Here is a 20,709-nt window from a genome sequence, read left to right as displayed (position 1 = left end):
TACCTTTCGCTATTCTTTTTCTCAAGTTAGAGGCAGATAGCAGTGCAAAGTGCACTGCAACTAGGCCACAAAGGTGCCAAATTTTAGTACTCTCTTTAGGCAATTCTCCAACATATTTTGAAGGGAAGCCATGCTGGGACTCTCATACTAAAAGTGCTCTAGTTCTCCAATAAGATGCTGATGATGCCTTTTCAAAAGGTACCTTTCATGGTTCCAGCTGCAAAATAGCTACCTTTCTAGTTGAGAAATAGGTATTATGTAGCCAACTTTTCAAGGGGAAAAATGGTTTTGATCTGATTTTCACAAAACTGGCTTAAGATGCATAAAAAGTGGCTAAAAGTTGGGCATTATGCTAATACGAAGTGAGGAAGTGCTCACAAAATGAAAAGCGTCAATTTAGAGCTAAGTAATGGGCATACTATTTTCGTTTCTACTGTCTGCAGTTGGTGTGACATCGCTGTAATTTTGATTCGTACACTCAGGTCAGAGTCCGTGTCACCTTTAGAGACCAGATTCGTAGCGACAGAACACAACACCCCCGAGTAATTGCACATGCAGAGTATTCTACTTAAGGTTTGCCAGTTGCATATTATTCCATGAGCACTGCGCAGTCAACCACAAAACTTTTTCGAAACATGTTGAAAAAGTTTAATTTCCTTGCGACTTCAGATCTCAGCTCGAAATTTAGCTGAATGGCATAGTGATAGTATGAGGGCGCATGCATTGCATCTTTCGTGGATACACTAGCCACGACAAAAGCAAGCTCCTGCAGTTCAGATGCGCTTAAGCACCCAAGTCGCACATCAACACCAGGAGTAGGGCTGCATGCGTCACCTCGTCTAGGAGCTGCCGCAGACGCTGAAGCTGAGCCTCCAGCTGCCGGTTGTGGTCCTCGAGAATGTGCATGCGGGCCTCGAGGCGCCCCTTGTGCTGCCTGAGCAGCTTGGCCTCGGCCAGCATCTCCTGGTCGCGAGTGCTACTGCCGCTGGGGCTCAGGGCAGCTTCCTCTTCCAGCTGGCTGGGCGTTGGACTCAGCCCCACACTCTGCATCTCCTGCAGCCGATCGTACTCTGCCTGCAGATGCCTGGGAAGTTATCAGAGATAGTGAAGAAAGCAGCATGGACTGTGACATTGTGAATACAACATGTACTGTCAGCTTGCTCCATTTAAAGCTAATTCCATTCAATTAGGTTTAAATTCTCTTACAGCCTGAACACGTTGGGGGTTCCGCTTAGTTTTCTCTTAAAAACAATTTAAAAAGAAAGCATGGTTACTTGCGCATGTGCTTAATCTGAACACTCACTGCTACACGTCGACTAGCATTCCACAGCACTGGGTGGGTGACTGCTTTGCACTGTTTCTCCAAAGGTGAGAGAACGTAGTGGAAGGAGTAAAAGCAAGAAAAAAAATTTACAGGCCTTCTCTGCTGAGGCAAAGCATTGCTATTTTGTTGCAATGTATCACTCGCTGCTATGCATCACTCTTTGCTTGCTGTCCAAGTGCATGCCACTTTTTCCTCGCATTCTTTTTCACGTTCTGTCTTTGAAATAAGCCACATTGGCTGAATAAACAAGGGCAATGTCCCGCTATTCATTTCTTCCTGTTGTTATCTTTCATGAAATATGTTGCGTTCAAGCAGGCATCACAGTCAAAGATGAATGTAGTTTTAAATGACCAGAAAGCAATGATGAGTGCAAGCAGTGTTGCAGACCTGTTCTCCTCTTCGAGTTCCTCAATCATCAGCTCAAGCTCATCCCTTTGGTCAGCATCGATGGTTGCTATAACTTGAGCAGGGCTCCGTGGTTGAAGAAACAACGAAGAGTTGCACTGCACGCAAAAATGAAACGCGAATACATGCAGCTTGAATGCAGAACTCTTTCAGTGAGAAGCAAGAAACCAACGAACACCACATGGTCAAGCACTTGTAGGATACCAGGAAAAAAAGAAATGAAGAAAGTCACTTGAAATAAGATCCTTTTCTTGTAAACTGGCTATTGTACAAAGTCTCATGGAAACTGTTTACGACAGCATTCAAAAGTTGCGTCATAGCTCCTTTTGCATTACTTATACAAAAAAAAAAAAGATCACTCGTTGCTACTCTTAAATACAACCTTTTTAAAGTGAGATCATCAAAAAGAGCCTAGTTCCTGTTAGCATGAGACTAACCAAAGCTACATTTTTAAAGCCACAATATAGATCATGTAGGCCATTGGGTAGGCTAATGACGATAAAAGTCCACATGGTAGTTTATAGAGTAAACATGCATCCAAAAAGCTAGATTTTCCCAGTTACAAGATAGAGAGAAAGAAAAAGAAAGTCTAGCTTACCACTGATGTTGGGAGCTCTCCACTCAAAGTATGACAATACTGTGCGATCAACTGATGTTCATCTTCGCTTCTAAAATGAACAATTAGACAGACAAGGAACGCTAAGTGACTGTGCTGTATTTAAAAAGCAAAGAAAACTAAATGTCATCTTGTTTCAAGCCGACAAACATTTAGTAGCAACTCCATATTGCATTTTCGGATAAAAAGCACGTAAGGGCACATGTTTTGAAGCAAACAGGTGGAGCTGCCAAACCTCAAGTAATTTTTATATATACCATGCAATGAATGATGCAGCGCACACAAAGAATCCAGTCGCCATGGCATGTAAATGAACAAGTCACAATATGATACCGTATTTACTCGATTCTAAGCACCCCCCTTTTTTCACGATCACAATGCCCAAAGTGAGGGGGGGGGGGTGCTCAGATTAAAAAAATTTAGTATGACTCCCCTCCCCTTTCTCTTCCCAGTGATATCTCTACAAGATGGGCACGAGAAATAATATTTTATTTGGCGAACATTCAAAAGAAAGATACCTAGGTGCAGACAGTGAACGCACTGCTTTTATGGGTTCACAAAGCAATGTCCGCACCCGATGAGCGTGAAACTTGCCCGGGCACTGCCGAGTCCAGGCCTACATGACAACACACTAATAGAGTTATCGGGGACGCTTTTAGCTGGTTTCACGAAGGGGCTTAGTTGTTGATGTTCTGTGGCACTATTTTTCGTGTAGTGTAGGAACGCGGCAACGCAAGACGCGGCCGCATAGATCGGCGCGCGGCGACAGTGAGCCCCTGCCGCGTGCGCCGATCCAGGCGGCCGTACGCAAGAAGCCGGAGATCGCGCCATTAACGCAGCACCACCTTAGGACTCCGACCGCTCTGGCTCAATGACAGAGTGAACAAACACGTTCGGCAGCCTTGGCTACGTGCTCTTTCTCGCAAAAAAAGGGCTGCTTAGATTCGCACGCAAACGTTTTTCCAAATTTTTTTTAGAAGATAGTGGGGGGTGAAGAATCGTTATTACTAATTAGGCAAATGAATGCTGCTTGAGAATAAAGATGTAAAGTACCTTTTTATATAGCTTACTTTTAATGCAGTATACAGTTAAAGCTTGATCTAACGAAACCCGATTTTACGAAGTTCCCGATCTAACGAAGAAATTTACATGCCTTGGCAGGTACCCACAGGGTTCAATGTTATCATCAACCCAAATTAACGAAACAAACATGGCCAAACTCGATTTAACGAAGTTTTTCCTGAAATAAATAAGCAAAAATAGCGGTGAGTTCTATAATTTTGACACAGATGGGTTCTTCTTTGAGCATGCGCTCTGAAGCTATCGTGATAAAACATCTAGGCGTCATGGTCCCGTCCCTAGCTGTATTTTGACGAGGCTGCATGCTATGCCCATGCACGGAACAGCCGACTCAACAACACCTCGGTAGGGGCGGCGGTGGTTGCTTTCGTTATTTCATGGTTTATGCGACAGATGGCCGGATCAGCGGCAAATACAATGCTGCAGTAGCCTTTGCGTGTCGCTACGTTACGATTTTAGATTCCTTCCTCGATTTTACGAACTTAAGTGCAGCGGCAAGTTGTGCTAGTTGGTGGAAATTCATCTTGTAATACTGGGGTTACTGCGCTAAGACACACGGACAACACAAGTAGAAAAGGACAGGACGCGTGCAGACTCACAACTGAATTTTAATGGGTGAAAGATGACATATATATACAATGACCAAAATGATGTCATCATGCTGATAGGCCATCCAAGTATTACAAGATCTAAAACTTCCAAATTTAGCTAAATAATTCAAGCATGGTAATCACTTTGTTAAATCAAGTTTCAACTGTACATTTTATTTATATATACAGCTACATTTATAGGTTTATTTTAAATAATTCTGCAACTTGGCGTTAATAAGTTAACACGCCATAATATACTTGACAGAGCTTAAGAGAAGTTGCTGCTCAGCTCAGCAAGCGTTGAAAATAATTTTTTGTAACATACCATATGAAATAAACATTTTGCATTGCTTTTTCTTTATTTGAATACACTATTCTAGTTTTCAGGCAAATAAAATGTGTTTGTAGGTTCTATGGCATCGAAATATTAATGCGAGTTTTATGAGCCAACAATCACGAGCACTTACGAGTCGGGAGTAGAGTTACTCCTTGTCCTAAGTTCAGTGTCTGTATACCTGTAGAGTGAAAAGCGCAAGTAATTAGAACAAACTGTGCATACGAATAACTGCAGCTGGATGATACAATGGGAGCCAGTCAGTCTCGTTGCAAAGCAGACTACACAGTTTCAAAATGTAAACCACCACTTATACAGTCAACTTAGGCACTCTTGAGACCCGTTGAATTAACTTCCAAATTCATGCTATAGCTCTTGCACCATTGCTAGCACTGCATAAAAAATTACTCACGACACAGACTTAAATGCTGAAGCATCAAAAATGTGTGATACGACTAATTTCCAACCTAACAGACAGCACTGCAAAGTCTACTAGGTACAAGTATGAAACCAAATACTTTTTGAAAACCGGTTAAATCAAAATATACATATTATGGTTCATTATCTATGCAGAGAAGACTGTGACACAAAAAGTTAAAGATGGGTAGAAAGTTAGTACAAAAGAACAAAAATGAAATAAAATGAGATAATACGGAGTATCAGAAATCACCCTGCTGGTGATTCTGACGTGCCTGTTTGCGTACTGGTCAAGGCGAGAATGCATGTCCTGTGATGACAATGTGTGCTGTGGCGATGGTGCCGGACTCTCGAGGTCGTCCCCTTCCAGGACAGTCTGCACTGGCAGGTAGCCAACTCGAGGGTGCTTCTTGAAGTAGCGCTTGGACTTGAACTTGTTCTTCATGATTTTGGTGAAATCTCTCACGTCCTCTCCAGATGTTGTCTGGTGATGCAACAAAAGAGTACGTTTAGAGTAACAAGCGTAGATAAGGTAATCGAGCAAACACAACATCTACTACGCATGTGCATCAGTATTTTTTTTTTAAGGCATCCGAACAGCTGGCTTTCATGCATGACTTCACTGTTTAGTGGCTGAGCTCTTTGCACTTTTAGTGGGAAAAATATTGCGGTGTATTTGCGGCATGGTTCTGAATCTAATGTAAGGTTCTTTTGGGGCTTATATTAGAAAAAAAGAAAGGAGGAAGATGCACTATTATACACATAAATAAGAGTTTTTCTTCATTTGTAGCAGTTCTCAGCAAACAAAACCCTACAAAATTAGGTTGTCTTCTTTTCTGACAGTGTTAAAAGATGGTGACCTTTCGGAGGATTAATAAGATGAGTAAGTTCTTAAGCTTGCAAAGTCTCAGTTCAGGTGCCTTAAGCTAAATAAAGTAAAGGTCAAGAAAGTGAAGCAAAGGTAAAATGAGAGGTAACTGCATACTGTCACCAGTATAACATTCCTTTCTAGCTTTTGGGTATACCTTTACAGTTTGGCACGGCCATCTCTGTAGTTTTTCGTTTTCGTTCTTTTTTTTTTCCAGACATCTCTATGCTATGTTCTTAGTGGGTTGTAAGCTTTTAATGAAAAACCTTGTCTATCTGAAACCAACATATATGTACGAAGTGTGATGGCTAGTGTAGAAAAGTAGAAAAAGAAATTTAAAAAAATTCTGTGTTGAAATATTTACAGGTACTTTAAGCAAAAAGACCACTCCGTTTATTTCTGATGACGTGTGCTTGCATGAGGCAATAATCAAAGCATTTACCCAAAAGTTTCTTAACTAAATAAAGCGTCGAAATCATTTCCAATGCAGGGTGGCTCCTCAGACATAGGAACATCGGAACTCACTGTGGTGCAGTACTCCTGCATCGGGTGGGTAACTTTGTGGTTCTTCGTTTTTCTTCCCGAAAAGAAGCAGCTTTGGCAGAGGTCCACATTGAAGCACTTGAGACACCGATACCTGGAACAACGGGCCTGCTCTGACTTTCGTGCTCACTGATAATATTGAAAAGTATAAAGTATTTCTTGCCAGACATTTGAAAAATGGACACTAATGTGGCAGGGAGTGAACTACTGGATATGACTATCAACAAATGGACAGCTCTAGCTTTGAGACAAAGACATCCAATAGATTTAGGACATAAAAGAACAACACCCCGAGTTTTCAAAATGTTCTGAAAACTGCATGTTGGAAAAGTGTACAGCAGGGAAAGTCTCCTTTGTCGTTTGTGCTATGAGACCATGATCTTTCTTTGACCCTTTGGGGGTCACCCCCTTACATGGATGCTAGTTTATCCATGTATTCTGAACCATGAATGAAATTGCCCAGATTAAAAAAAGTGCGTTGCTTTGTTGTCACATAAAAATTATTTGCTTGTATTAAATTGAAATAAGCCATTCTGAAGAATTCAATAAAAAGATGTGACTATGGGAGGATGAATTTCTATGAAAGGACATGATGCTCAAAGAGTTAAAAAACAACCTATAGTTTATAATGTTCATAATTTGGTATCAAGCCAATTGAAATTGCAAACATGGAAGTAGAAGAAAATGCCATGTTGGACAATACAATGAATTATACAGCAGTAATAAAGTTGATCCATCTACACGAAGAGCCTGCGAAGATGCGTTGTATGCATGTGATGAATGTCTATCCTGAGACTATGAGGTTATAGAAATAACAATTCAACCACAGTCACAGTACGCAATACCACCAGAATCATGGCATATCAAATCAAAGTGAAGCCTGTTGAAAAAGACTGAGTAATTACTAGTAGAAGATTCATGTGCAACAATCTCACTATATATTTCTTTTTATTCAACAACGCTGTGAGCCTTTGCACAGGCCCAAAAAGTAAGTGGATTGTAACAATGCACATGAGCATGGGAATAACAGAAAAAAAGAAGGGAAAAATATGAAAAAGAAAACTGCCATACAACACTGGCATTCTTTTTGTTTCCCGTGAATCATGAAGCAATAACAAAATGTGCTCAGAAGAATTACAATATGAGTTTTACGACATTATTGTAGTTATAAGGGTTCAATAAGATACCACTCTTCAGCACATTGCAATATCTACATCTCGAATCATAAAGCAGCATACTACAATTACACGTGCACCAGTGTCCAAGCATTCAACTAACGCATTATCTTGCGAACTACGCGCTCAAATACTCTCATGTGCAACCAAAATATTGCTCCAAATTTGTGATAATTCTATTCACAGAATCTGATTCTATAATTTCCTTTGGCAACGCATTCCAAATTTCGTGTAGTTGTAGACTGGAACGGCCTTCCTTACGACATTGCTGCCATCACCAGTTCATCTGCATTTAGGGAAGAAGTGTCAGCAATTCTCTCACCTTAACTAATATTGTTCTGACTATTATTGTAATCCCACCCCTTATGTAATACCCCTGTGTGGGGCTTTTAAGGAAGGAAAGAATATATGAATATCTGAACGTGTCAGAGTGTGTGAGGTAATGCCTGATGTGTTTATTATGACAGGTTCGAATGGAGTGTCGATGTGGTGGCTGCATGTAATCTCGCTTATTTATACTAATATTGTCATGACGTACCATAAAAAGGAACTCCATGACAGCCACACGACGCCGACAAGCAAGGGTAGGCAGTGCTGCTTGGTTTCTAAGAGCACTTACGTTCTCCTCTTGAGAATGCTTAGAGTATATAAATTAGAGTTACTCTATTTCTGCGTGAATCCTTTCTGGTACAGGTTCATCACTATGCTACCATAGTGAAGAAATGGCATTACTAAAGCTTTATCGGCTGTTATTTTCATATAGGATGATGCTGCAGTCAATTTTATTTGCAAGAAACCGAGCGTTCGGAAGGCCTTCGTGCATGTGTTATCGATATGGGTACTCCATTTCAATGATCTTGTAAAGGTTACGCCTAAATATTTTACTGTGTCAGTTTGTATTAAATCATTACCCATTAATCTATAATTGAACATAAATATTGTCTTTCTATAAGTTATCATCATATATTGTGTTTTCTTAACATTAATTTCCATTCCCCACGTGTCACACCAATGGGCTATATTGTTTAGTATAGTATTTAATCTAAGCTGGTTATCGATTCCTTAAACGCATGTGTAAATTACTAAGTCATTGGTGAAGAACCAAAATTTTACTCCATTTTCTGTGCAACCAACGATGTTATTAACGTAAATGAGAAATAATAATGGTCCCAATACAGACCCCTGTGGCACCCCTGAATAAACTTCGAGTCGGTCAGAGTCATAATTATTTATGGCAACGTACTGAGTTCGGTTTGACAGATAGGCTGCTATCCATTCTACTATATTTTGTCCAATTCCAATTGGCCTTATTTTCTCTATTAGTTCACAGTGCACGGCATGATCACAAGCCTGTCAAAAATCAATAAAAATGGCATCAGCTAGGAATTTGGAGTTAATTATTGATGCGAAGTGATGTGTTTACTCTAATAATTGTGTTATAGTTGACAAACCTTTTCTAAAACCGTGTTGCATAGGATATACCTAGTACATTATTTTATTCTAAGTACATCATTAGGGCTTTACTTACTATGTGTTCCATTAATTTACAGCAGTAACTTGTTAGTGATATTGGTCTATATGTTTCCACATGTAATTTATTGCCTTCTTTATGAATGGGGATTGCTTTGGCACATAACCAATACTTGGGAAGAGAGGCTGCACTCAGAGATTAGGGAAATATAATCTGCAAAAAGGGACGCATATTGTTTCAAAAATACATTTGATATATTATAGGGCCCCCGGCTCGTTCTTGACGTCTATTTGCAAAAGCAAGTTTAACATGCCTGACCGTTAACATAACTTCACTCATCCAGGCATCAGCGATGGCAAAAATGGTTAAATATGTAAATTGTACTGGAGGTGCACTTACAATTACAGTTCAGCATTTACATTTAACACTGAAAAACACAAAGAAAGGCAGAACAAAACAGAGACAGGAAATATAGATAAAGAATTATACTAAAAATTTTTTAATTGTATATTGGCATAGCATGGTAGTAGTGCCCATGCATACGAATTTGCAATCACAACTGCAAACATTAAAAATTAATTGAATCCCCTGCCTCTTTTCTGGGTTACGAAATGGAAATGCCAATTGGTAAGAAATAAAGCTAGTCACATTACCTGCCATATGTCTCGCATAATGCTATCATTTTTGCAAACCTGTGAAAGCAAACACAAATTCTAGGCGAAAGTAAATGCCAGCCTGGCTCCCTTGTTTCCACAGACACTCTTTTTTCGCTTACCTAAACCCAACTATAGGGTACTGTTTGCAGCCATTGCATTTGGCTTGGTGTCGTGCTGTCTCGGCAGCAGCCAAACGATGAAGTACAGGAAGCCAGACCAAGCTCTGTGGTTCCTGCAGGAGCCAGTTCAAGAAATGCGATGCTTGGATCTCTCGCCGCCCAGCTGGTGCTGCCATCTCAAAACAGCTTCGGACACTTGGCTCAATGTTGGAGCCACCGAAAGCAGCAATCTCGCCAAGGAGCCTCGGAATTTGCACACAGTCATGAAGCAGGAGGCCCAGTTGTCGTTCGTCAGCACAGCCGTTACCATCCGCAATGAGCCGGAACAGGTCTGAAAAATGACATAAGCCCATGAAGACAGTGTTGGTTAATGGTGGAATATTCCTGGGAAAAAAGTGCCCTTGGTAACACTAAGGCATTTTGTCAACTAAAGCATTGTGCTAACTAACGTAATACAGAATGAAAGGATGCAGCTATAATTCAGCCAGAAAAGTACACACACTCTGGCAGTTTTGAGTACATTTTGCATTCCTTTCTCGTAACATCCAGACTCTTCTGTTTGTAATGTTGTGCACAGTACATACATAACAGTGATCTATAAAGCTACCTATTCATTGATTACTGCACTGACTCGTGAATAATTGTTAAATTGATTAGGTAGTCAAAATCAGGCCATGTCTAAAGTTTTCTTTCAAGCTTCTTAAGGAACCTGTAACTAAATTCTCCACAAAGATTAGTGCACAGTAAACAAATTGAGGACGAATATGTAACATGTAATATTGTGCACTGTGCCCACATTGAGGAACAAAAACCCCACAATGATGACAGTATTACAGAGTTCACCATTACACTGGCAACCTATGGTTTATAAACCCTGAAAGTTACAAAATATCTGCTTGAGCTAGTGACTGAAGGTAGTGAAGTTAGAAGGGTACTCAACAATAAACGAACAAGAATGAGAAAAAATCCCCTTGTTGAAACGCTCACTCTGAATTGAGGCTTTCCTTGTTCACCCACTGCCGAGTGTCAGTTAAGTACTGCCATTATTTGTGTGTCAACTAGTCAATTAAACCATCACAACTAACTAATAGATCAGGCATCACAAAGTCCTGCCAAGTTAACAATGTCTAGAGTTGTTTGTTTTGTGACTATTTCTTAAGACTTTTCAACCCCTTAAATTTTTTACATCAGGGGACCAGCTGAATTATTTAGGCACATAGCATTACCAATTTGTTTGTTTTATCTTTCTTGGAGCACATATATGCCAAATGCCAGTAATTTATGAGAATCAATGCAACAAACAATCACAATTAAGAACTGGCAACATTCGGACTTGCATGATGTTTAGCCAATACTTACATCTAAATTTGTCTTCGAGATTACCCCTGCACAGCAGGATAATCCCAACCTTGAATGACAGGATCCTTATGTACCCTGTTCTTGTAGCCCTGAAAGAAATGGGGGAAAAGAAAGAAACAAATGTTTAGTTAATTGTTGCACAGATTCTGGCTTTCTCAATGTCATTTTATGGTGTCACAAGTCAAATTATCTAGTCAGAATGTATAATTGAGAGATGACTGCTCATTCTTTCTTTTTAAAGTTAATTTTCTGTGCAGTGTAAAGAGGGAATTTCAGAACACAGAAGAAAAACAGGACCAGAGTGCTCCATAGTTGCACCACTGATGAGCACTCCTAATCATGAAGGCGAGCAAGATCCCTGGTGATGCCATTTGCAACAACCTATCTGTGTCAAGCCATGCTCAGTAAGGTCATGTCATAAGCAAGAAGCAAATTGTTGATGCTAACTAAACAAGAGATTTTCACCGTATTCAGAAGACCCTAACGACAGCAATGGCAAAACATCACCTCTTTTACTGATCATAAGATGCAACTAACCAAAGACTAACTTGAAACATAAGCCTTGCAGATTGAAATATATAACATGCTTTTGGTATGTTACAGCAGTGATACAATGTGTTTTTATGCTAAAAAGTTTAGATCTTTGACGAACTGCGAGCAAGCAAGCTAGCAGTCTGTTATGGTCTAAAGAATAAAAATGGCAATTCTAGAGGGATCCAGCCTGCCTGAGCTCATGAAATCTTTTGCTCCTGATTGGAGAGTGATACTCTCTGAAGACAAATGTTGGTGCTCAAACCTCCAAATAATTACCATCTGGTTTTCGCTAGTATGCATCTGAGAGCAAAGGAGCAGCCTGGGACAAAATATCGGACATGGCTTACATACAAGGTAAAGGTGCACCAGTGGGTTCCTTGTCAAGTAAAATATGCCACCCATTGATATTCATTGGCATTTCCTCAGTGTGCAGAGGCCAAAAGGAAGGTTACTAATGAAAAGCAATAAGGAAATAAAAGCTCTGCTTTAGGCAATGTCTATTATTATCATTCCAGTAGCATTGTGTGGTCCCCAACATTTCTACTTGTTTCTTCTTTTTTTTTTCAGGGGATACTATTAACTCCGAATCACAAATGCATAAACAATCATTAAACTGCTTCAGTACTAAGCATGAGGCAAGTGAAATGCTAAAAAATAAATTATGAGGACCAGTGCTTGATTGATGAAACCAAAAGATGGTTGCGGATTACTTTTAAATGCGCCATTGGACATCAGTGCGATTTAACAAGATGTAATCATCATTCACTCTTGGTAGCTGAGACAAATTTTCTATATCTTAATGACAATGCTAACACAGGAATTCCTTGTTTTACATGATTTTACAGTTGTTTAACACATAGTGGATAGAATGGCACACTCGAGTGAAAGGAGTGACAAAGAAGCTCACGTGTCATAGAGGTTGAGCAGCCAGTTGAGACACAGATCAATGCACAGTGGCACCTTCACCAAATTGGAATGCTCCTGGGCCACACCTTCATAGATGGTTGCTAAGCAAGTGATCATCTCAGGCACACTGATCAGCTTGTCATTCTGAGCTCGCAGGCCATGCTGATCAAATGCATTGATAGCATTGTTCATAAAGGCTAGGTCCACTGGAATGAACAAATAGCGAGAACATCAAACCAAGCTTCGGATTTAACATTGAAACTACTAAAGCATATGATTCGGTCTGCAAAACACTTATAAAGTGAATTGAATAGTTAAACCTTAATACAACGAAGTAGGTAAAAGCGACAATTTGCTTCGTTATATCGAAATTTCGTTGTATTGAACTTTGATCTTTTATGTAAATAAGTACAGTCGCCGATCGATTTTTGTTACACGGAAAGGGGCCACAGAGCTTTCCTAATTATCGGGCTACCAAGAAAAGCAAATTTGAATGGGAAAACAATTCATTCTGATGAATTTGGGGGCCAGCGACGAACGATACGCGTTTTCATGCAACGCCGACGATATCTTCACATCGGCGGCGCACGAATTAAGCGAAGCCAGTCACGCTTCCGCGTGCACTCCGCTCCCGCGGCTAATAGCGTCTCCCGCACTGAAACGACGCTAACAGGAAAAGCGCCGGCAGCGGGGAGCGAATGCTTCGTCTGCCTCTCGCTCCAACGGGTAATCGAAACTCGAGATTACGCAGCCTCCAATACCGAACGCGGGGGAAGACAGCTTACATGATGCCAGGCCGTCTCGGCGCGCCCACTCTTTGCACACGCCGCAGATTACCTCTAGAGCAGGGCGCGCGGTGCGTGCGTATGTGCTCAGCCCTGCTTACAGCCATGCGCAGCCATGGCCGGGTGGTGCGCCAGAAGTCGAGACGTGCGCCAAGTTGCCTCCAACTCTGCCCCCAAACCCCTCGCGTACGCTTGATCACGTTACCGCGAGCTCACTCCCCTCCCCCTCTTTCCCTTTGCTCGCGCGGGAAGGCGGCACTCGTGAAGCGACCATCTTTTTTGTCTCACCCTCGCACACTTTGACTCGCACCTAAAGCACAAAGTGCGCGGGGGGCGATAAGATCATATCTCACTTGGGACTTTATGCGGAACATGATGCAGCTCCACTTCGGCGGTCACTCTTGTCGCGCCAAGTAATTTAAGAGGTGCGTTTGCAAGCAGCTGCTTGTAATTCTATCATTTGACCATCTGCGTCCGCGGAAGCTTCCATTTATTGCCTCGGCATTCCTTTGCGGCGGAAGCGAAATTTCGTTATATTGAAATCGCATACAAACACACTTGGTTAAATTGAGGTTCTAAATACATGGTGTTCTATGAACAAAACGTTATGAAAAGTTAAGTACTTCGTTATATTGTGAATTTCGTTATATTGAACTTCGTTAAATCAAAATTTAGCTTACTTTCCTAGATTGATAGAATGTTGGCTTGGCCTAGGTTAGATTCTATACTGAAAACAGTGGAAAACATGCGACGACACTTGTCTTCTCACTCACCCGTGCTTTTTGCCCTGCCTTTGGCAGGCAAGAATGCAATTTATGAAAGTAGCTGCTAGGTGAATAGCCATTACATTAAAGTTTAGTCATCTAGTTTTCAAAGTGCTTGTAGCAGTAACACGTAACTTTGTTTCACCTGTTAGTCAAGGTAAAACAACACGAAGGCTTCACATTGAAAAGGAACACTTTCGAATGTGTGGTCTTTCAGTAGGGACGTGAAACACTGCTGACAAATTACTCACAGCAAAGGTTTTTCTGTATGGTCCTGATCTTCATCGATGTTCTGTATGCAGAGTATCGCACATCATTATATTCAGCTGAAAAATAGAAAAGTTGCAATGAAAAATTTTCTCCATACTTCACTTATGCAAGGTTGCTTGTGCCCAGTATACGAGCAGCACACAACAATTCATGAACATTTCCCTTCCACTAGTTGTCCACTCATTAACATGTTTTACAATAAAAATATCGAAGCATTGCTTACCAAGCGAGTCCATTAGTTCTAACATACGAGGATGATCCCAATGCGTGGTTTCGGTAACATGGCTGGAAAAATGAGCAAATGAGCAATTATTTTTTAGCATCTAATATCACAGTGTCAATAATATCCAGACTGAAACAGGCAAACCAAGTGATATGGCAAACTCAAAAGCAAAGCTCTTCTTACTTGATGTAGTAAGGCACTTTGTTTCCAGCTACAGCTCTTTCCCAAGGCTGCTCCACAGAGGCTAGGAAGAACAGAAGAATGCAGTTAGCAATAACCAACCGTAATAGGGGACGTAATTTTTCTCTTGTGACAGATACAGAATGGCCCAGATACAAAAAGTCCAGCCTATGAATGTTCAGATTACTGCCCCTTAAGCAGCAGAGGGCAGAGTGAGTCAAGATAGAAGTTCTGTTCTGAAAGGGACATTAAAGAAAAATGTAAGGTTGAGCTAGATTGAAAGATTTGTCTTATGTATTCACAAATTCACCATTTGTAACAAAAACAGAGCTCTTGTAACCGACAAAATGACGAAAATGGAAAATCGGAGTGGCTCCACCTGTTATGCACTACAGTATCTTTCATGCGACGTCAGCACTGGCTGATTCACAGACGGCTGTTACGTCCTGCCACTTGCGAGTTGCATTTACCTCTCTACTTACAACCACTTAGGTGCCAGCACTGCCTCGCCTGCTCTGGCTGTCAAGACTCAAATGATCGTATAACCCAGTGTTTCTCAAACTGCAGGTCATGACCCACAAATGGGCAATGAACCTTCTTCTGGGGGGTCACAGAGGGTCCAACTATATGAACATTTGCTCGCCGGAACAGAGATGAATTTTCAGTTGCGGTGCCCCTCTTCTTTCAATGCCATTTTCTTTCAATTTCTTTAGAAGATATATATGTATGTATATATGTCAACCCTGAAATGATGTTTAGTAAGCAGAGTGTGATATTAGCTTTAGCCACAAAATAGATGGCATAAAGGCAAGACAAACAGCAATCTAAACCTTCAGTTGCCACAAAGGAAACTTCACTCAAAACGGCTTCCCAATCGCAGCCGGTTTTATTTCATCGAAACTGCAGAATTGGGGTTCAGCAGATATGGTTGTAGCTAGAAAAGAAATACATCCTTCTCATGAAAATACATGATTAAATCAATCCTTGTTAACAAACTTCGACAAGCATTCTTGGTAGCTCTATCTGCTGTGGTTAATGCTTTTAAAAAAATTAAAATGTAAATGTATCTGCATCATCGGAAAAAGTAAAATTTCAAATAGCTTATAAAGGTGGAGGGAAGGTCTTACTAGAAGTGGTCACTTACTAGGAGAGTGTGAGAAACACTTGTATAACCTAAACCCCAGCAAAGCCACCAAGCGCAGATAGCTTCAGCGACTCAAGCAAGCAGTACACCAAAGAGTTTTTAAAAGAAATAACAGAGACATAGAGGGAGGTCACATGAAGATTACGAAGTTGTTCATTTTGGCACAGCCAGTTCAAACTGAGGAACAGCAGCGGGAGTTCGGGCGGCAATTTCCTATGCAACAGTGATATATTGGCAAACAGAAAATGATGATAGACTTCTAGAATACTTTATCGATCTAGTTAAACTTAATATTTCTGTTAAGTGTCCATGTCTGAAGCCATATCACATGATGAAACAAATGACAGAAAAGTATATCACTGCAACGTGCCTCATCAATGCAATGTTTCAATGCTATTGCCGCACTGACCTATTGTTTGTTGCCTACTTGATGCTGTCTTCACAGCAGACTTTACCTCAACTAAAGTTCTGAGCCAAATTCCTTATACAAAGAGCTCCATTTCGCATTGTGATTATGACTTGAATAATCAACATGTTTTCACAACAATGATGGCAATGTGCCTGTGCAAATGCAAGCAGTATTAGTAGGCCCTTTAAAATGGGTCCACAGTTGGACCCATTTTACCTGCTTTACCAGTTTACCTCACCTATGTGAGGTAAGCACAGGACATGATTAGAGACTCCCCCGGGAAATTCAAGTACTTGCCCGATTACGTAAGCACTCCTCAGTTAAATTTCATCACTAGTAGTCAACCACTAGTTGCAAAAAACAGCATTTTATTGTATTATAAGGCGAAATAAAATGCTACTTGTCCAGTTCTATTATTTTTAGAAAAATGAACTAATTGAAGTTACCCTTGACAACAACGTGGGTGGTCAAAAGGCTTCGTTTTTACTTGACTCCGCAGCACCCACGTTTTCGCGTTTCAGTAGTTTCATTATCGCGTAGTGCTGTGCTGGTTTTGCTGGCTTGCGAAACTCGCACACAATGCAAGTAGCAGAGAATTCAACTTCCATGTTATGTCGCAGGATGCCCAAATGGCCTACTCCACTTGACCATAAAGCAGCTGCAGCGGTGAATCCACCGCTTGGTCTTGGCTCAGTGCCGCCGTCTGTCAGGCGCCGTTTTACTCACCGACAGCAGCAAAGGATGGTGATGGCGTATGCAACGTCATCACTCCCCCGGTTGGGTGGTGGGAGATTTTAATTTCGAAAAGTGTATTCGGACCCTTCAGATGCAATTTTCTCGTAAACTAAATCCTTTCTTGGCATGAAACAAGCATTGTGAGGTTTCTGGAATGGTATTTAAACAGTCCATGTCGACTTATTATTTGCCTTTAGTGTCCTTATAAAGGCTTTTACAAGCACAGCATTTCTGCAACCACTGAAGTGACTTGTGTTTCTATTCTAACAACCTTAAAGAAAATCTTGCACTTATCATTTTTGGGTTTTTTCTCAAGTGCTGCAATAAGATGGCATCTTTTAGTCCACATTGTTCAGTAAAAGACTTGGCTTCCTTGCTTGCCTGACTCCTTTACAAAAATTGAAAACCAACATTGTATGCGCACATCACCATAAGAGAAACGAGCTGCTACAAAAATGTGGACTGGTTTTGCTGTCTGCCAGCAACTAAACCACTGGACAAACCAGGCAAACAATGATTTCAGGTGTTATATGGAAAGATGTGGGGAAAGAAAATGCAATCTGGTTTTGAAGCCTGAGCATGAACGGGACAGTGGTAAGCACATGACGTTCTTTTAAAGTTGTTAAATGTAGGTGACTGTATTAGCTCATTGTACATCCTACCATTGAGGAACTGCTGCTGCTGCGAGCCCTGATCAAGCAAGGAGTTCTCTAGCTGTCGACGGCGCTCGTCAATGGCCACCTGCAGGAGGCGCCAGCGGCTGCTCAACTCATCAAGCCGATTCAGGTTTCCTTGTGACAGCAGAACTCCACAGCTCGTGATAGCACCAGCCGCCTCGTTCAGCGATTCCACCTGCAACTGCAGTGGAGCCAGCCGGTCGCGGAACGCCTGCAGGCACAGGGAAAAACACGCACTTATAGCCTCTTCACAACTGCAGTGATGGAACAGCCATTTCACCTTTCGGTGCAGGTCCTGGCACAGACAAAAAGCCGACTTGGCGCAGCAGCAAACACTTTTGGCGCAGGGTCCAATACACGTGTGCTTACCATATACCATGCAAATTTGAACTAATGTAGCTGATATGTTATCAAGACGGGCTTGCATGAGGCTTACCCTGCAAGTATGGTCAGAAAAGGATGCGACGCTCCTCCACACTATGACACACAGTGGGTGCTACGGCCAGGTTCATCGATATGGTGCAGAGAAGGCACCACAGACAGAGTGTCAACAAATGCGGCTTTATTAACCCAGGATGCAACACAGTGCGACAGTCACAGCTTGTGGGCAAAGGCTCACTGCAAGACCGATCGAGCATGTGTGCCGGCATTGAACATGAAGTCATACAATATACTGATGTCATGCCATGCACATTAGGGAATTTTTGAATAATGGCTGCAAAAGCTTGGTGGCCGCAAAAGAAAAATAAATAAAGGAAAAGAAAGAATGAAAAAAAAAAAAGGAATAGCATCAGTGCCACTGTGCATGCGTGAGACACACATATGGTTTTGTGTTTGCAACAGCGACGTATTTATTTTATTTATTTATTTATTTCAACATACTGTCAACCCTTTGACAGGGTTATTACAGGAGTGGGGTACAGAAAGAAACAGTAATAATAGTAATTGTCATCGTAGGTATGCTAAACAAGCATACCTACCGAAATAGCGTAGCGACACGAACTCGACGCAGAAGTTTTACGTCAACGAACATGGCAGCACCCAGCAAAGTGGTGGCTCTCGCCATGTACCACATTCGCTAATACTATTCTTAACCATGCACCCCGTGTGATTCTGATCGCATCGGCACTTTTGCAAAGCCCTGATATCACCCATAAGCATCGAAAAAGGTTACCTTCAATCCTAGAATCTGACATCCTCCTTCAGCAAACTCCACAGTACCACGCGTGTTCAATTAACACTGAAATAAAGCACTAGCAAGATGGTACAGCGGCACTACATTGCTCGTCCATCAGAGAAAAATGCACGAATGACGAACCGAAGGACTCCAACAGGCCGAGAGAGTACAGCGAGAAACTCTATGGACAGGCCTCTGCATCCTTTATGATGATAATGCTAGCGTGCTGTTTTCATTTCAGTTTTGCTAGCTGCGAAGCATCGACAGAAGGACAGTTTCACCTTTATGCATGCTTTGGCATAGGCTCAGTGCAATTTTCCACTAGAATGCCGTTTTAACACAGGATGGCGCAAAGGGCTGTTCTCGGCGCAGTTTGACGCAATAGCTGTTCCACCACTGCAAATGACCAGGCACAAGAAAGGTACACTAAATACTGCCATAACTGGAGCCATCCTGATTATTGTTATCTACAGCCCATTTTGTGACCACTGCAGGATGAAGGCCTCTCCCAATGACTCCGAGTACCCCTGTCTTCCATCAGCCAATTCTATCCTACAACTGCAAATTTTCTAATCTTATCTCACGAATGAATTCCCTGGCACCCTTGCCTGCATATTTATTCCCTTGGTATTCATTCTGTTACTTTAACTGATGACTGCAGTTATCTGCTCTATGCATTACATGATCTGCCTAACTCCAGTTTTTTGTCTTAATGGCCGATGATGATGATGATGACCTTTAAGATAGCAATGCTTTTTTTTTTTTTTAATATAAAGGAAGGATGTGAGCTTTGAATACACAAAAAACTGCCAAGAAGCTACACTCACTCTTAATTCGTCAATCTGGCCTGCCAGCTGGTCAAGCAGGAACTCACACACGGGAGTCCATTGGGCTTTTGCATTTTCAGCAACTTGAAGTCGAGCACTAAGGTCATCCATTGCTCTTTGTAGAGACTGCATCTTCTGTAAGCAAAAGAAGATGGACTGTTAAGTATACTGAAAATCTGCAGTCGTACAGTACATACATGCATTAGTGCTGTCAATGTGATGGTTTATGCAAATTACAGCTGCTACAGCAGTTATTTGAAATTGATGCAGCAAAACTGAACTCAATTAAAAAAAGAAAAGAAAGAAAAAAGTGCTCAACCAAGAGACCTGGGAAACTGTGTCCTCAGGACATCAACATGTGATTTAAGGTTCTCTTCTACGCATGCCACACTGCTAATAAGTTAAAAAAAATGGGACAATTTGAACACATGTTAAATAACAAGGCACTGTAAAATTTTACTTCTCAACTTAGTTGAATAACAAAAACATACAGGTTTTAACTTCAATGAAAGAGATTAGAAAAGAAAATGAAACAGCATGTTACAGCATAAATTACCTTGTCCACCGATAAGTGAAAAAAAAAAAAGAATATTACATGCATCAGAACTAGAAAAATGTGTAAGAGTAATTAATAACATGAAATAAAAAAATAACTAGAAAAACATATCAAAATTTGTTTGCTTGTTTATTCACCATTCCCAGTTTCCAGACTCCAGGAAACTAAAGGCCAGGAACTAAAGGCACTCACGACACATGACTAGGACCCTGACTTCATGCATTCAAGTGCTTAGCAAAAATGTTGCTAGGAGCTCTTACATGAAGAACATCGTCCAGCCTCATTTGTCTTTGGTCAGTGTGGCTTAGGAAGCCATTCCAGTTGTCGGCCAGTTTTTTTACTTCCCTTCGAATGCTGCGCGTGATCTCCCTAGCTTGCTCATCAGCACTTCTGTAACCTCTGCTGTCATCATATTCTTTGGCTGCAAAAAAGAAAATTTATTAGTCCATAGTGTTTTCAAGCAAAATTTACTGAGTGAGTCTTCAGACAAACTGCTATCTGATAATCTAGAGATGCTTATGCCGTCATCCTCACTCTCAAATATTGAAATTCCGGTAATGCATGT

The 20,709-nt window shown here is 41.2% G+C and overlaps 1 protein-coding gene across 10 annotated transcripts in view; it reads right to left on the bottom strand.

The window, feature by feature from the left end:
- The window catches only part of Dys (Dystrophin), a 494,001-nt gene that overhangs the window by 7,212 nt on the left and 466,080 nt on the right, over positions 1 to 20,709 (bottom strand). For 7 of the 10 annotated variants that reach the window (XM_050170004.3, XM_055065913.1, XM_050170000.3 and 4 more), the window contains 15 exons: positions 20,405 to 20,565; positions 19,589 to 19,723; positions 17,570 to 17,795; positions 14,623 to 14,683; positions 14,440 to 14,501; positions 14,198 to 14,272; positions 12,399 to 12,603; positions 10,958 to 11,046; positions 9,599 to 9,929; positions 6,160 to 6,271; positions 5,042 to 5,250; positions 4,483 to 4,530; positions 2,328 to 2,397; positions 1,712 to 1,827; positions 835 to 1,084 (listed from right to left, as the gene is read on the bottom strand). In XM_050170004.3, the coding sequence (XP_050025961.1) occupies positions 835 to 1,084; positions 1,712 to 1,827; positions 2,328 to 2,397; positions 4,483 to 4,530; positions 5,042 to 5,250; positions 6,160 to 6,271; positions 9,599 to 9,929; positions 10,958 to 11,046; positions 12,399 to 12,603; positions 14,198 to 14,272; positions 14,440 to 14,501; positions 14,623 to 14,683; positions 17,570 to 17,795; positions 19,589 to 19,723; positions 20,405 to 20,565 (2,150 nt within the window). The other 3 variants (XM_050170001.3, XM_055065914.2, XM_055065915.2) reach the window with 3 other exon arrangements.

This window comes from Dermacentor andersoni, chromosome 6 (genome assembly GCF_023375885.2).
Source record: "Dermacentor andersoni chromosome 6, qqDerAnde1_hic_scaffold, whole genome shotgun sequence".
Taxonomy (NCBI): domain Eukaryota; kingdom Metazoa; phylum Arthropoda; class Arachnida; order Ixodida; family Ixodidae; genus Dermacentor; species Dermacentor andersoni.
The sequence above is the reverse complement of the archived record's forward strand: the minus strand, read 5'-3'. Positions and strand labels throughout refer to the sequence as shown.